We start from the raw sequence: 17,525 nt of genomic DNA, 5'->3' as shown, positions 1-17,525 counted from the left end.
CTCTTACTGCAGCATTTTGGATCAGCTGAAGGCTTTTCAGTGAGTTTTTAGGACTTCCTGATAATAATGAATTGCAGTAGTCCAGCCTGGAAGTAATAACTAGTTTTTCAGCGTCACTCTGAGACAGGATATTTCTAACGTTAGAGATGTTGCGCAAATGGAAGAATGCAGTCTTACATATTTGTTTAATATGTGCGTTGAAGGACATGTCCTGGTCAAAAATCACACCAAGGTTCCTCACAGCGTTACTGGAGGCCAAGGTAATGCCATCCAGAGTAAGAATCTGGTTAGATACCATATTTCTAAGATTTTCAGGGCCGAGTACAATAACCTCAGTTTTATCTGAATTAAGAAGCAGAAAGTTAGCGGCCAACCAGGTCTTTATGTCTTTAAGACATTCCTGCAGTTTAACTAATTGGTGTGTGTTATCTGGCTTCATGGATAGATAGAGCTGGGTGTCATCTGCATAGCAGTGAAAATGTATGCTATGTCTTCTAATGATACTGCCTAAGGGAAGCATGTATAATGTAAACAGAATTGGTCCTAGCACTGAACCCTGTGGCACTAAGGTCTAGCAGGACAAGCACAGAGATGAGTTCACTGTCAGAGGCCATAAGAAGATCATTTGTAACCTTCACTAAAGCTGTTTCTGCGCTGTGATGAACTCTGAAACCTGACTGAAACTCTTCAAATAAACCATTCCTCTGCAGATGATCGGTTAGCTGTTTGACAACTACTCTTTCAAGGATGTTTGATATGAAAGGAAGGTTGGAGATTGCCCTATAATTAGCTAAGACTGCTGGGTCTAGAGATGGCTTTTTGAGTAAAGGTTTAACTACAGCTAGCTTGAAGGCCTGTGGTACACAGCCGATTATTAGAGATAGGTTGATCATATTTAAGACTGAATAATTAATAAATGGCAGGACTTCTTTGAGCAGTTTTGTAGGAATCGGGTCTAAAAGACACATTGATGGTTTGGAGGAACTAATTATTGAAGTTAACTCAGAAAGATCAATTGGAGAAAAAGAGTCTAACTTAACATCAATGGTACTAAAAGTAGCTGTAGATAATATTACATCTGTAGGATGATTATTGGTAATTTTTTCTCTAATGATAAAAATTTTATTTGTGAAGAAGTTTACCCGCTTCAGCATCCAGGCGTGTGACTTCTTTTAATCCTTCTCTGTCACTTCTCAGCTTCTCCAACCCTCAGCACTCCCTCTGAATCCCCGAGCCTCTCCCCTCCCCTACCATTGCTCAATGCCGCTGATCAGGCGCCCCCTACAGATGGCAGGGAGTCACCATCACTGTTTGAGAGTTGCAGCCGCAGGGTGAAGGCTCGCAGCGCGTCCACCTTGCCTGTCCGCCGCAGAGACATGGCGTCTCAGTCCTCAGACCGGATAGGCCGCTTGCAGCAGGAAAAAGAGATGCTGATGGAGGAGGTCAAAGCTCAGAAGGTGATCAGTCGTTCAGTAATCATAAAGTTTTATTGATCTCTGCTGCCACTGAAAAAAGTGACAAACACAGCGCCTCCTGCAGGAGCTGGTGTGGATCCTCCACAAAGCGCTGGAGGCTTCTCAGCTGGAGAAGCGAACCTGTGCCGAGTTTTTGGCAGAGGAGGATGAGCAGGAACGTCTGGAGCTGCTCCGACACCGCGAGCGGCAGGCGGCCGACCTCCGGGGGCGGCTCGACGAGGCCAAGATGGAGGTGGAGGTGGTGAAGAAGAGTCTGGCTGAGAAGGCCATGCAGGTCGCCGAGCTGCAGCACAACAACAGGATGCTGAAGGAGAAGAACAACGCCAAACAGGAGGTGAGGACAAACCAGAGGTTGCTGTCAGACTGACCTCTGGTTGGTCACGTTAAAATAAACTGTGCACGTTTGTTTCCATGACTGAAAGTTTCTCTGAGATCTGGAGCTGCTCCTGGAGCTGCTGCTGGCTCAGGAAAAAAAAAAAAAAAAAAAAAAAAAAAAAAAGCACAAAACAAACCGAATGTGGGTGGATGTTGATTAGATCAGACAGAGGGCCTCTCCTGTGCATTCAACGCTTCACCTAAATGACCAGCCCAGATGATGGATGTGCCATGTGATTCGTTGGAAAACTGAGAATTGTAGCCAAAAGAACAAAAAAGGGGAACGTTTAAGGAAGATCACAGAGCAAAATGCTCATTGAGCGAGCTCCGTGTCTTCACTTTTAAAGAGCGGTTGGCAGGTTGGTGTTCTGTGATGTTACTTAGGTCTCTTCAGGAGGTGTTTTTTTTTTTTTTTTTTAATATTTTCTGATTCTTCAAGTTTGTGCCTCCTTATTTGGACCGTCCGCCTACCTTTGACCTGGATTTGAATTGTTGTACGCCACACTGAAACATCTCAATTCCTAAAATTCATCAGGAGGAGAGAGGAGGCTGCAGGAGTTATGACTGACGATAAAAAAAATAAAAAAAAAACGTGCTGAGAGTAGGGTTCTTTAGGTAGCTCGTCCTTCATAATCATGAGTTGTTTCAGTTATTTAAAATGATCAGCTGTGTCAGTTTGAGTGCCACATACACTGCAGTTTGATCTCAAATTCGTGAAATTAGTTTACTGCAGATTTCTGAATCCAAGACAAATATTTAGAAAGAAATTATGTCTTTTTAAGTCCAAACACATTCTGAAAAGGTTCATGTTTAATATGCTGCGAGCTGCTTACGAAGTCTAAAACAGACAACTTCACTCAGTTTTCTGCTGTCGCAGGTTTAAATAGCATTTCGTTATCATTCAAGCACAGGAGCAGTCTTCTGCTCCTGTGCTGGCTTTCTCACACCGCGAGTAGGAGATGATTTTATTTTCCAGATATCTGAACTTTTAAATTTTCACTTCATTCAAAGCCACCCAAGACTGCACTGGGACCTTTGGTGGGCCTAATCCGGCCTCCGGGCTGCATATTTGACTCTGTCAGGGTTTCATTTTAATTCTGTTTTATGTGTGGCGTGCATTATGACCATATAGCTCAATCAACTGCTCCACCCAGTGGTCACGTATCGTATCTAGGCAGTAACTGGCTCTGTGACTCAGCTTCTTCTTCCTGCCTGAACCAAAACAGGACGCACCCACGCAACATGAGAACGGCTGAAATGAAGTTGAACGATTCTTTATTCTAGTTTTGTGTTGTTGAATCACCGCCTGCAGCTGGCAGACAAATAGAAAGTGCTTAGAGTTACAAGCACTTCTACTTGAGTAAATGTACTCATTTACTTTTTCTTGCTTCCTGTGAGCTTTGTGTGACAGTAAAACATGAAGTCTATCTGCAGCTGTACTCACTGTGCGACTGTTTCCTGTCAGGTGATCATAAAGCTGTCCGATCAGGTGACAGCGTGTCTGTCAGAACCGCGGCGCCCCGACTCGTCCTCTGCTGGCCGCATCAACTCTCAGACTCTCAGACAGCTTCGGCAGGAGAACAACAACCTCAAGGTGAAGCACAGTGATAACTTACAGCGAATTACAGTTTTACTTGAAGGTACAGAGTGTAAGTGATTGTGTTTTAAAGAAAGTTTAAAAACCTTCCAAAATGAGCTGAAGCTATCAACAGTAAAGAAACAGCCGATATTACGTTACTGAGTCTAAAACCTCTTAAACCTCCCAGGTTGTCTGTGTTTGTGTCTGCAGGATGACATCGAGGCATATAAGACTCAGAACAAGTTTCTGAACTCTGAGATCTACCAGCTGACCAAACTGTGGAGGAAAAGCTCAGAGCAGGAGAAAACCCTGATGGTGAAGGTCGGTCTGATGCCATTTCTGTTCATTTAAACACTCCACCACCACACAGAGCTGCTATGGGCCAGCTACAGCCCACAGCCTACAGCACACTGATTAATGCCTTTTCCTGCCCTCTGATTGGCTGCAGTGTGCTTTCCTGGAGGCCACTAACTGTCAGGTGGAGAGCCGTTACCTGGGAGTCCTGCGGAGGCTGCAGGAGATCAAATCTCTGCATCCGGCCCAGCGGGAGGCCGTGCAGAAAATGATCGAGGACGCTCTGAAGGGAGAGCTGAAGAGAGTCACGAAGCTCAGTGTGCACAGGTACGAGCACCTGAACAGCAGGGTAGACAAAATAACAGACACAACCTGCTTCTTTCTCATTCAAGAGTCACTTGACATGACAATTAAAAACTCAGAAGAAGAAACTCTAAATAGATCAAATTTTTCACTGTTTACTCCAGACCTGATGAATGTGTTAAACATCTGCTGTGTCCTCAGGGATCATGATGAGTACGGCTTTAAGATCATCCCAGACTACGAGGTAGAGGACATGAAGCTGTTGGCAAAGATCCAGGCACTGGAGATTCGCTCCCACAACCTGCTGCACCAGGTCCGAGAAATCAAAGCTTACAGCCGCTCATCCGGGGGAGGTTAAATAAACTCAGTGCGACACCCCCCCAGCAGGCTAGCAGGGCCTGCTGTCACTAATCAGGGCTAAAAAATAAATAAATCAGCCCAAACCTTCTTTCAGCTGCTCCCTTTAAGGGGGTTGCCAGAGCCAATCATCTGTCTCCACCTGTCTGTAATGCGGTTAAAGGACCAGGGCGCCTGACTGCAGCCTCATAGACAATGAGCTATCAGAATAAGGTTCGACTGTGGAGCCTGAGGGGGTGTGAATAAAACACAGGAAATCAAAGTTGAGCTCAAAAAATATATATATATATATATATATATATATATATATATATATATATATATATATATATATATATATATATAATGTTTGTTATGAGAAATGTATAGACGGATGTACAAAAAAAAAAAAAAGAATATGCATATATATCACAACCAAAAATAATGTTGACAATACAAAACAGCTTATTAGGTTCCAAAAGGAGGTTGAATGAGGTGTAGTCCAGTATGTGATTTATTTTAGTTCCATGGACCTGTGATAGGTCATGTGTCAACAGTTTGATTCAGTGATTCAGTCCATAGGTTCACAATTCCTACCGCAACGTAGCGGTGGTCGGGTGGCTCGCCATCTTGCGCTGATCAGGGCTGATCGCGGGAGAAAAAAAAAAAAAAAACCTGACCTAAACAAGGTCAAAAACATAAATTATCATTCACAGAAGAAAATGAAACAGCATTCTACTGCTGTGACAAAATAAATACATATATCCATAAATAACAAAGACAAGTAATTAATGCCATGTTCCACACAACAATCAACAAACCATCATCTCTTATAATGAATTTCATTCAAAATACTATTATAGAAAAACATTCTCATGGGTCCCATCAAAGTATATCAGCCATAAAGCTAATAAACATTATCCAAAGTTAATCAAATATATTTACAAAACTCATTTAATCACAGGTGTTGCGCAACAGATTCAATAATCTAAATGGAATTTACCTCAATGCAAAATCTCATAGGCCGCTTTGGCATTTCATCAGAAAAGTAACAAAAAACATCCAAAACGGACAAAACTACAAAAATCAAATCACTCGTTCAACTCTAGATACGTTAAGTCAACATTCGGCCATAATGGAATAAACAAAAACAACAATATTCAATAAATAAAACTAGTAATTGCACTTACTGTCGCTAGCCTAGCATTAGCTTACCGGCGTTTTAGGATGTGCGATCGCGGCTCCGCATTTTCATTAATTGTGACAAAACAAACAAATAACTCAACGTTGAGTCGATTGTGAGGTAGTGTAAAGATGAATGAATCGGCCGGGTTATTGCACGCTGTCAACTGGTCTGTAGTGTAAAATTTGTCGATATCTGACAAGTACGCCAACCACAGGGACAACAGCAGCCAGAGGAGCAGGGACATGCAGCTGATTGACCCGGAACTTATACAGGGTTCATTCCCGCCACAATTAAGGGACTGGCGGAAGTGGGGTCAGAAGTTACCGTGGTTACACTCTCCCCCCCAATCTCATGGACGTCCTCGTACATGGACTAGGCTGGCACCGAATGACTGGTTGGCTGAGGTGTGAAGGCATCGTCTCCTCTTCTTCATCGTCTTGAAGAGCGAAGGAGAAGACAGAACTTAACCCATGCAGAAAGGTCTGAACGCTCTTTAACAGAAGCTTACCAGGCTTGATGTATTGCAGCCGATCAGGAGGATTCCTGGCGCGGGTTGAATGCCTCAAGAGTGGTTCTGCCTCAGGACTGAGAGGCTCTGATTCAGTAGGTGAGTGTTGTGACAAGTTACCTCTGGATGCTTCCGAATCAGAAGACAGACTTTCTTCATCGTGAGAAGTTTCTGCAAGATCAACTGGCTCAAAGCCAGCTTCCAAGGTTCCGTTAGCAATAACTTGTTCCTCTTCAACAGGTACAGGTTCCTCTGGGAGAATAGCATTCTCTTACTCTGTAGCCAATACTACGGGGACATCTGGCTGGTTGATAAGTGGAACAGGTTGCGGAGTATTGGGTAAGTCAATGGTTGTTGTGAAGGTGACCGGTTCAGCAGAGAAAGGAACAGGTAGGTATGAGACGAGTTCCTCTTCGTCATTGTCATCAGCATCATCAGCACGTACAGGAGACACGGGTAAGACAAGCATTTTTCTCTTCTGCTTAGTAAGCCTTTCCTTTTCAGAAGGTGGTAAATACCCACAGGGCAATAGGAGGTCTCGATGTAAAGTTCTCAGGGGCTTGTCTTGGCCTTCGGGTCGAACTGTATACACAGGAAGAGTGCCGGCTTTCTTCACTACAATGTACACAGATGACTCCCATTTATCTGCAAGCTTGTGTTTGCCTCTTAGCCGCACGTTCCTCACAAGAACTCTGTCTCCAACATTCAGCTGTGATGCAGTGGCATTTTTATCAAATCTGTTTTTGTTACGTTTCATCACCTTTTCAGAGTTTTCGATGGCCAGCTTGTAACTTTCTTCTAGGTGGGACTTTAGTTTTTCCACATATTGTCTGTGGGATGTTGATCCTTCTTTGGCAAGGGGTAGTCCAAAGGCCAAGTCCACCGGTAAGCGAGGTTGGCGGCCAAACATAAGCTCATATGGTGAGAAACCTGTAACATCATTTCTTGTGCAATTGTATGCATGCACCAGGGGTTTTACGAAATCTTTCCAATGGGATTTCTGTTGAGCTGTGAGTGTTCCTAGCATATCCAGTAATGTTCGGTTAAACCGTTCAACAGGATTGCTTCTTGGGATGGTATGGAGTGGTTCTTATTTTGTGGATCCCAGCCATTTCACAAAGCTCTCGGATGATTCTGGATTCAAAGTCAGGGCCTTGGTCACTGTGCAAGCGTTCTGGGATACCATAATGCACAAGAAAGTTGTCCCATAAACATTTGGCAACAGTCCTGGCTTTCTGGTTTGGTGTTGGCACAGCAATGGCATATTTTGTGAAATGGTCAGTTATGACAAGTATGTCTTTGACTCCACGATCTGGTTCCACAGAGAGAAAATCCACACACACCAGTTCCATGGGATGAGAGGTGCGGCTCGTTCAGATAGAGATTTGCATCTCACGCATCTTTCACAGTGTCTTATTTTATTGACCACATCACTCGTCATCTTAGGCCAATAAAACCGGGAACGGACCAAGTCCAGCGTTCTGTCAATTCCCATGTGACCCATTTGATCATGTAGGTGGTGTAGTACAACTGGTCGATATTCCTCGGGTAGCACTAGCTGGTATGTGAAGTCACTTCCCACTTGTCTCTTCCTGACGAGAAGGGTGTTATGGAGCTCCAGTTTATTTACTTCTCGCAGTAATAGAGGTAGATCGGGAAGTTCTTCCCTCAGGAATGGTGGTGGTGACTCTCCTTGCTCATCCTGAGCTATGACATGCCGGATGACAGGGTCAAGGCGTTGTTTGGCTGCAAGGTCAGCTGTTGAGATTTGGGGGAGTACCATGGAGGTGAACTGGATGTCGTCCGTGAAACTGTCAGGCAGACTGTTGACATTGACAGACATGGATAACACCAGAGCAAGATCAGGATCAGTGCTTGAACTGTACACCAGATGACAGTCACAAACTGCTTTGATGGTATGCTGGTCAATAGAGACATGATCTGGTTCATTGAGATGTCGCCATGCAGATCTCCAGATTCGCTCACGTTCTTTCTGTGACAGAGGATCATCAGACAGTTCACCATGAGGTCGGCGAGACAAACCATCAGCATCCGAGTTCTGCTTTCCTGCTCTGTAGATTAATTTGAAGGTGAAAGTGGACAAAGCTGAAAGCCATCTGTAACCGGTAGCATCAAGTTTTGCTGATGATAAGAGGTATGTTAATGGGTTGCTGTCTGTCACAACTGTAAACTGAGCACCATAAAGATAGTCGTGGAATTTTTCAGTCACCGCCCATTTCAAAGCAAGAAACTCCAATTTGTGGGCGGGATACTTTGACTCACTCCGGGAAAGACCTCTGCTGGCATATGCTACGACTCTGTTTTTTCCATCCTGCTCTTGATACAGCACCGCACCAAGACCTGTGGCACTGGCATCAGTGTGGAGTGTGTATGGTTTCCGGGGATCAGCAAATGCCAGAACTGGCGCAGAAGTAAGTTTGTCAATAATGGACTCAAAAGCTTGTTGACACATTTGCGCCCATCGTCCTCCAAATGGCTCTTTGGGGTTGAGGTAATTCTCTGGCTTTGCAGTTCGTCTCAGTTTCCTCTGGGAAGGTGGATAACCAGCAGTGAGATCATGCAACGGCTTGACAATGGCCGAATATCCCTGGACAAAACGTCTGTAGTACCCAGCAAAACCAAGGAAAGATCTTAATTCCTTCAAGTTTTTTGGCACTGGCCAAGAAGTGAGTGTGGAACTCTTGTCCGGATCAGTTTCAACACCAGCCTGGGACACTACATGGCCCAGATACTTCACAGATGTCTGGAAGAACATGCATTTCTCAAGTGAAAGCTTCAAGCCAAACTCTTTGAGTCTGGTGAGAACTTTCAGCAGGCGAGCTTCATGTTCCTCAAGAGTTGGTGCAAAAACAATGAGATCGTCAATGAAAACCAGGACTTCTTTTAGATTTAATTCTCCCATGCATCAGCCGTTGGAATGTGCTTGGTGCATTGGTAATCCCTTGTGGCATCCGATTAAATTCCCAAAATCCTAATGGGCAGACAAAGGCAGTCTTTGTCTTATCCTTCTCCTCCATTTCAATTTGGTAGTAACCTGACTTGCGGTCTAGCACCGTGAACCACTTTGATCCTACAAGTGCGGAGAAGATGTCTTCCAGTTTAGGCAGAGCATAAGCATCTTTGATTGTTTGCAGATTGAGTTTGCGGTAGTCAATACAAAGACGTACACTCCCGTTCTTTTTGCGTGCAACCACAATTGGAGAGGCAAATGGTGAGTCGGATTCTCTGATAATGCCAGAGTCAAGAAGTTCTTGCAGGTGTTTCCTTACAGCATCAAGATCTTGAGGGTGAATTGGTCGGGGTCTTTGCTTGAAAGGAGTTGGATCGGACAATTTGATTTGGTGTTTAACTTTGTCGGTCCTGCCGAAATCCAGATCGTGTTTGGCAAATACTTCAGGAATACTGTTGAGTTTTTGAACAATGCGTTCTTTCCAGTCTGGAGTTAAAGGGGAATCTCCAAAGTTGTATTGTGGTTGAGATGGAGGTAACGACTCTATAGACTGGTCTGAATACTGGATATGTTGCTCTTTGGAAATGACTTCCTGGAAGGCACTGATTTCTGCAATAATAGCTCGAGCTGGAATGTGGATTTCATGGTCAGACTCATTACTCACTACAACAGGCAGAAAACATGGCTGATGTTTAGGTAAGTCCACAAGGCAGGTTTTTACTAGGAGTCCACCAGGCAGAGAACTGGAGGTGGGGTGTTCCAGAATAACTGCTTTCTCACCTTGGAATAGCCTTGTGACCAGGCATCCCTCAAGGACAGTGGTTTGGCCGGCAGTAATGGTATGTGGTTGGTCTGACTTCAAGGAGCATACTGGTCATTCGAATTCTGGACGTGGCGACACTGGAGGATTTTATAAACTGCAATGTAACCGGAACCAGTTGGCAGGAATGACTGCTCAGAGAGGGTATCACAGTGTTTGCTGTACGCAACGTCAAGAGTGTTGGTACCAACAAGTATCATTGGGGGTGATTGCTGGACGTCAGGCACGACAAGAGCAAGTGTATCAACATTAATGGATGAACCAAGAAAATCAGCTGGGAACATCATGTTAATCTCAATGTATCCCGGGTAAGGTACGGCTTGTCCATTTGCTCCTTCTACTTCCAACAGATCATTCAGTGGTTTGATTGGATGGTCTGAAAGATAGGTGTTATAGAAGGAATAAGGAATGGTAGTAACCTGAGAGCCAGAATCAAGAAGACAGTTGAAATGGTTGCCCTTGATTTGAATTTGTCCTGTGCTTTTGGTCCCCACAAGCCCTTTTGGCAGCAATGGAAATTTTTTGTGGTTTCTGGGACTGTTAGTGCACGCAGCTCCTGTGTGTCCCACCGCAGAAGCTCCTTCTACTTTAAAGATGAAGTATTTCTAGCGTCCCACTCTTGCTGTTTTTTCCTTAATTGGTTCTTTTTCTGTTCAACAAGACTGGAGTTTGCTCTGTTGTTGCAGGTGGAAGAAACATGGCCATCTTCTCCACAGTTAAGACAGTACCATGGCTTGGGTTTGGTATTTGACTGAGGTGAAGAATGACTGGACTTGTTTTGTCATGGCTTAAACTTTGACTCGGTTGGACTTTTTCGGGACAAAAGTTGGGACATTTGCTGTTGGAGGGTTTGGAGTTGTTTTTTCATTTCTTTTAGCTCTTCATTGGCTGTAGAATGCCAACAAGAACAAGTGCTTTGGGATTGGATGTTGGCTTTTTGTTTTGATGAACCGATGTATTTTTTCATAAGTGACTCCTTAGCAATTTGTCTGTCTTCTTCTGTCCGTAACGACAACAATAAGTCAGAGAAAGGTGGTGGGTTGTCCTTTTGCCGTTCTAATTGTAACTTGGTTAGTATAGTGTTATCCCAACACCCACGACAAAACTGCTTCAGCAGATGTTTATTCATGTCAGCAGCTGCAAGTCCTCCTTGCTTTACAACAGTGCTGAGGATTAGCTGCAATCTTTGGAGGTAAGCGGATGGTCGTTCACCTGGATTTTGAAGAATATTTAAGTATTGAGCATACAATTCTTCACCATCTTGAACTGTTCCAAAAGCGGAGTCAAGTACACTTAGTATGACTGAAGGCAATGTGTTGGGACTTAGACCTTTAACCAAATCAGCAGCAGGTGACAACAGGCTCTCTATAATACGTCTGGCGACGTATAGAGCTGACAAACTGGGGTCGGCAAGCAGTAGATCAATTTGGGAACGCCATGATTCAAAATCTGCTTCACTACTTGGCTTAGGAATCCTTCCTGAAAAAGCACGGAGACGTAGTGAAGTTGTGGTGCCTATGTCTGGGTTTCGGACCACATGCTCAACAACAACCCTTTGTATTTGTGGTGGGTTGAGATCATGGGCTGTGAGTGATACTCTTGGAGTTGGTCCAGTCTGGCTTTGACGCGGTCGTGCCCCTTGCTGGTCAGTGGAAACCTGTCCGGCAGGAGGTGAAGACCTCGTCGATTGTAAGGTAGTGTAAAGATGGATGAATCGGCCGGGTTATTGCACGCTGTCAACTGGTCTGTAGTGTAAAATTTGTCGATATCTGACAAGTACGCCAACCACAGGGACAACAGCAGCCAGAGGAGCAGGGACATGCAGCTGATTGACCCGGAACTTATACAGGGTTCATTCCCGCCACAATAAAGGGACTGGCGGAAGTGGGGTCAGAAGTTACCGTGGTTACATGTCCCCTATTAAAGATTTAGTCTTTATAGTCATAATCAACATTATTTTGTATGTTTAATGCTATTTATTAATTATGTTTTATATTATTTGCCCATCATGTCCTGTTCAGAGCCGACCGACAGTCCAAAACCGGAAAGCAGTTTCCTACAAAGAAACTTTTTCCAGTTTTGATCAAGAGCTACGATGTTCAGTAACTGGCGATCTCGTTTGTCCCTGTAGGAGTGTCTAGAGCACCCCCTGCTGAGCCGCTGGGCTCAGTACCTTGCAGGCAGGTCCAACGATGACTTCATCATCACACCTGAGCTCAAAATTCTGGTGCGTGAAGGCGTCCCTCGGGAGTATCGGCAGAGAGTGTGGCGCTGTTTGGTCCGAGCCAGAACTTTGACAAGCCAAGAGCGCCACCCGCAACGCTATCAGCAGGTACAGCTGTAGAGAGAGAGAGTGCTTTATCCGCACCTGAGCACAGGTGGCTCCTCCTTCTTCCTGTTGGGAATGCTGGCGAGCACTCAGTAATCCTGTTCTGTTTCCAGCTGTGTGAGAAGAGTCGGACAGCTCCTAATCCTGCCTCCAGGCAGGTCCAGCTGGACCTTCACCGAACCCTGACGACCAATCAGCACTTCTCTTCGCCGTCCAGCCCCGCCCTCCAGCAGCTCCGCCGCATCCTTCTGGCCTTCTCCTGGCATAACCCTGCCATTGGCTACTGCCAGGGACTAAACAGGTCAGAACAAAAATATAAATTTTATATCTGAGTTCTTATGTGGACCCGCCTTCCAGGCAGAACCTCACCTTCCATCAATGTCCACAGGTTAGCGGCCCTCGCTCTGCTGGTCCTCCAAAGTGAAGAAGATGCCTTCTGGTGTCTGGTGGCAGTGGTGGAAGCCATCATGCCTCAGGACTACTACACCAAGAATCTGGTGGCCTCTCAGGTCAGCAGACACACTCACCTGCTTGCCTGCTGTGATCTGTTTTAGTGATCAGTGAGGCTGATCTCTGTGAGTCTTTGTGCTCAGGCGGACCAGCGCGTGCTGAAGGACTTCATGGCGGAGAAGCTTCCTCGCCTGGCATCTCACTTTGAGGATCACAACATTGACGTCTCTCTGGTCACCTTCAACTGGTTCCTGGTGGTTTTTGTGGAGAGTCTGCCCAGCGACATCCTGATGCCTCTGTGGGACGCCTTCCTGTATGAGGGTACCAAGGTACCATACACCCGAACACACCATGACAGAAATGCAGACAACACTTGAATGCACCACAGTAGTGTCCATGGAAACAAAAATGATTTTGTTTTCACCTTTAGATGTCTTTATTTACATTTTAGGAGTAATAAGACATTGTTTACTAAGCATGGGGAACTGTCATGTGACATGAAATAGGAGTGGGAAAGCAGATAATTCTAGTAACGACCTCACAGTCTACCACAAGCAGCGTAAATCCAGACGATGAGCGGGACAATGGCTTTGGGCTTGTTTCTGCAATGTGACAAATGCAGCACAGCTTTTACATCGTTTGTCTCAGGAAATAAAATCACAGTTCAGACACAGAAATATATACCACACAGGGATAAATGCTGACAACAGCTTCAGCCACGTAGATCCAACCCAAAAGTTTAATTTAAACTTAAAGCTCAACTACCAAGTAAGTTAATATTATCTGGCAACTGAGGAACCAAGTGGCTTATTGGAAATCGATCAGAGCTGTAATGAGTAAAGGGCCCAACTGCACCACAACTGAAAGAGTAATTTTATGACTCACCTCCTCAAAGTTTCCAATTAATTGTGTGGCGTGAGTGTCCTGTTATGAAATGCGTGTCTGTGCTGCAGGTGATCTTCAGATACACTCTGGCTCTGTTCAAATACAAAGAGGACGACATCCTGAAGATTCACGACAGCGTGGAGATCTACCAGTACCTACGCTTCTTCACAAAGACCGTCTCCAATGCCAGGTACGCACTCGCCTCCACCCGCCTTAATCTACGAGCTGTTACACTCTCAGAAGTGTAGCGGATGTAGCTGTTGAATCTTTGAGCTTCAAACCCTTTTTACTGAAATTTTGTGAGAAGTTTAAATTTCCCTGATCACAGTAACAACGATTTAAAGATTTTTAAGTATCTGCAGCTCTCGGATACATGTGGTCCAGTCAGTCCAGTATTTCCTGCTCAAACTGCAGTACCTGAAGTATCAAGCAGCATAAAACAGAAACACTCAAGCTGATCAGTTTCCAGTTCCTCTGTGTTGGTGATCGAGTCCTTTCCACCTGCGTGTGTCCATGTAGGAAGCTGACCAGCATCGCCTTCAACGACATGAACCCATTCCCCAGCCGGCTGCTGAGGAACCGGCGAGTGCTCCACCTGGAGCGCCTGCAGGCGGAGCTGCGTGAGCTGGAGGAGCAGCAGAAGGAGTTCATCACCGAGAGCGTCGTACGGAAAGACAAAGAGCTCGACGTCATGGTGAGCGAGGACGACGAGGACCTCTGATCACACGGGACGCTTCAGCTGCTCACTTCGAGACGACGATGAGTTTTCCATGTGTTCAAGAGAATTTCACTAAACCGGCTGTTAACTGGTTTCCTTCACACCAAACACAGGATTGTGTCAGGTTCACCATCTCTACTAACACTAAAAGGAAACAGACGCATACAGATTTAACTGCATCACATCTCTGAAACAAACTTGCAGTAAACAAATGTGTACTGTGTTCACGTGTGTAATAAGTCAGGCTGCAGAAATGTGCAGATGTATTTCAGTGAATTCATTTGGATTAATATGTGATAGCTTATTTATTTCATTGCATCTTTTGCTTTATACCTAAAAATGCGTGACATTTCTAAATGTAGTCACATCCCTATGAAACATGGTTGATTATCACCTGTAGTCACAGCTGGTGATAAAGTAATTAAAATGTCCAGCTATTCAAAAATAGGGCATTCTGCACAATGAGTACTTTTTGGTACTTGAAGTATATTTTGATGCTGATGCTTCAGGGCATTGTGCTGCATTGTCGACGCTCTCTGGGCTTCCGGTTAGAACGACCTCACAGTGTTTTATTTTGATCTGGTGTAAAGTGCATTGTGCAGAAATGACAGCATGATAGTCACATGATAAAACTGACTTTTCTTCTTTTTTTTAAATTTTACTGGGTGTGCATCTTGTTCAAATGTCTTTTTCAGCATTTGTACATAAATATTCTGTATATAAATATTTGATTTTCATTTATTTTACAGAGTCCTTTATTTTGTTTCACAAATATGACATTCATGTCAAATGACATCTGCAGACTTTATAATGACCAGCAGGGGGCAGTGTATTGCAGTCTATGAGAACATTTACTGAGACCTGTTTCATGCACTAGTTTCATGTCTCATTGAATCCAACATGATGTTGATTTTGTAAATTAAGGTCACATCTTCATCACATCTAATTTCAAAACACTGATCAATTTTTTAAAAAAATGAATTCCATACCAATTGCAGGAATAAAATAGGAATAAATAACAAACGAGAAATACATACAAAACAAGAGAAAGGCACACATGAGAGAACAGGTCACATGACAGCACAGCATTATCTACCCACAATTTGAACTAAATAACAGATAGCACAGGCAATGAAAACAAACGGAAATCAGAATAAATTTAAAAACTTTTATTGATGTTAACTTGAAGTGCTGAATTAGCCCTGTTGTCAGTTCAAATCACTTCAATCTATAGCGCACTTTAAGGTCTTTAGACCTTAAAAAGTAATACACTGCAAGGTAAGCTTGCAGCATCTTACTTTAAGGTCAACTGTGAAACTTTGTGGAAAGCCTGAGACAAGTTGATGAGTCAGTGAAGCGCACTTCCTTCTGATGACGGCTATACTGAGGTGAGTTTTTAAGCATATCCTGAACTTTATTCATTATTAGACTTCTGACACCTGGCAAATAAACTCTCACGCGATATGAGAACATAAAAGCAAAAAGCCAGTAGCTGGTACATGAATGGATAAAAATTGGATCCCTCAGGGAGGCGCCACCACTTGATCTTCTCCACCGTCGTGGTTGGTGTTCTTCGTCGTCGTTGGCCAAGGTTGAGTCGGAGATCCATCACAAGTAGCCGATGTTGAGGGCCAATATTGGTTGATGGTATGACTTTTACGTTCGTGACTAGGCTGAGATGGGGTCTTCGGACTAGCCAGTAGTCGATTTGGGTGTCTCTGCCGCCGCTGGAGTACGTGATGAGGTGTGCCGGCTTCTTTTTGAAGAAGGTGTTGGTCACGGCAAGATCGTGGGCCTCTGCGTAGTCCAGTACCCGGCAACCCTCGTCGTTTCTGGTCCCAAATCCTTGGCCGCCATGGAATCGGTGATATCCGTCTCTCCCCTTGCCTACATGTCCATTTAGGTCGCCGCCTACCGCCACGTGTTCCTCAGGGCTAATCGTTTGCAGGTGGTCGTCGAGGGCGCGCAGGATTCTGTCTTCTCCTCGTCGGGGCAGTTGGTCTGTGGTGCATAGCAGGAGATAATCCGTAGGACGGTCGGGTCGGCGTCGATCTTCACTGACATGATGCGATCCGATATGCGGGTAACTTCGACCACGTTGTGCCGGAGCTTTATTATTAGACTTCTGACACCTGGCAAATAAACTCTCACGCGATATGAGAACATAACAGCAAAAAGCCAGTAGCTGGTACATGAATGGATAAAAATTGGATCCCTCTTAGATTGAATTGGTTGCCCTCTTATATTACGTTGTTTTGAACCTAACCGCATCCACTGAATTAATGCAGTTTTCAGGACAGTAAAAACAGAGAACTCTGATATACACAATTTCTGATTGCTGATAGTGTTTCTTAATGCAAAATGGGCTTCCATTTAAAATGCAATTGCTTTATGTTCGATCTTTAGTGAAGAAGGGTCATTTTTGATTCTGTGGACAAGGGATGCAAATGGAATGTGAAGGCAACAGGTAGTAGGGTGAATTAGGGTTTCGTGTGGTCTTCAGTGCATGAATTTTATTGCCACTTTATTTCAACTTTTTATTAATGTACTCAAAAGAAAAACAAGAACCACAAAGGAGATTCTTGTGATTCTTGTTTGTGCTATCTGTTTGTGAAAGAAAGCACATTTTACCACATCATACTGTGTTTGCTGCCATTTATTTTACTCGTCCTGCCTGAGTGTCTGGGCTGCGTTTGTCTGTGCACCTTTGTTCTGGCCTTCTGCTGATGGGTTTCACATGCTGGGCTTTCCCTCTTGGTCCACACCCAGCAGCCTGCTGCTGACCACACACAGCCTACAAACTGATCCATCCATGCATGCATGGCCTGGTTATTGTTGAGTTATCACCTCCAGCTCCTTGCTCATAACCAGGTAGATACTGGGCTGGGCCTGATCTCTGAGCTCAATAACAATGACAAAAATGCCAAACACTTTACTCTTCATGGTAAAAAATGTTTTTAATACAGTAAAAACTGGATGTAGCCAAAATCAGTGTTTTATATACAGTGTAAGTGAACAACATTGCTACACTGCTGGTGTTTGATTGATAGAGGCTTTCTTTATAAGAACTATGATATCATTTCTTTTGCTGATTAACAGTTTTTATATAATTTTTATATCATATATAGCTTTCAAGAAGCCAAAGATCACTGGACGAAAAGACTACAGATCTGTGGCTCTGACATCTGGTCAGGAAGTCTTTTGAGCGCCTGGTTCTCTCCTATCTTAAGACCCTCACGGCCCCCCTCCTGGACCCCCTGCAGTTTGCATACAGAGCCAACAGGTCTGTAGACGAT

General features: G+C 44.3%; 1 protein-coding gene across 1 annotated transcript in view; it reads left to right on the top strand.

The window, feature by feature from the left end:
* Positions 1-14,807, top strand: part of LOC147337356 (TBC1 domain family member 2A-like) — a 33,158-nt gene extending 18,351 nt beyond the window's left edge. The window contains exons 6-17 of the mRNA XM_086304064.1: positions 1,198-1,457; positions 1,540-1,809; positions 3,316-3,444; positions 3,640-3,750; positions 3,878-4,050; positions 4,228-4,339; positions 11,979-12,179; positions 12,290-12,477; positions 12,565-12,685; positions 12,770-12,955; positions 13,580-13,701; positions 14,031-14,807. Coding sequence (XP_086160190.1) covers positions 1,198-1,457; positions 1,540-1,809; positions 3,316-3,444; positions 3,640-3,750; positions 3,878-4,050; positions 4,228-4,339; positions 11,979-12,179; positions 12,290-12,477; positions 12,565-12,685; positions 12,770-12,955; positions 13,580-13,701; positions 14,031-14,232 — 2,075 coding nt within the window. The 3' untranslated portion in view covers positions 14,233-14,807. The remainder of the gene's footprint in view (positions 1-1,197; positions 1,458-1,539; positions 1,810-3,315; positions 3,445-3,639; positions 3,751-3,877; positions 4,051-4,227; positions 4,340-11,978; positions 12,180-12,289; positions 12,478-12,564; positions 12,686-12,769; positions 12,956-13,579; positions 13,702-14,030) is intronic.
* The last annotated feature ends 2,718 nt before the right edge of the window (positions 14,808-17,525 follow it).

Source organism: Aulonocara sp. 'chitande type north' Nkhata Bay, linkage group LG2 (assembly GCF_057382095.1).
Source record: "Aulonocara sp. 'chitande type north' Nkhata Bay isolate Kocher_YH1m ecotype deep benthic linkage group LG2, A_spYH_male_GT1.1, whole genome shotgun sequence".
NCBI lineage: Eukaryota > Metazoa > Chordata > Actinopteri > Cichliformes > Cichlidae > Aulonocara > Aulonocara sp. 'chitande type north' Nkhata Bay.
Note: the sequence above shows the minus strand (reverse complement) of the source record. Positions and strands in the feature narration are given on the sequence as shown.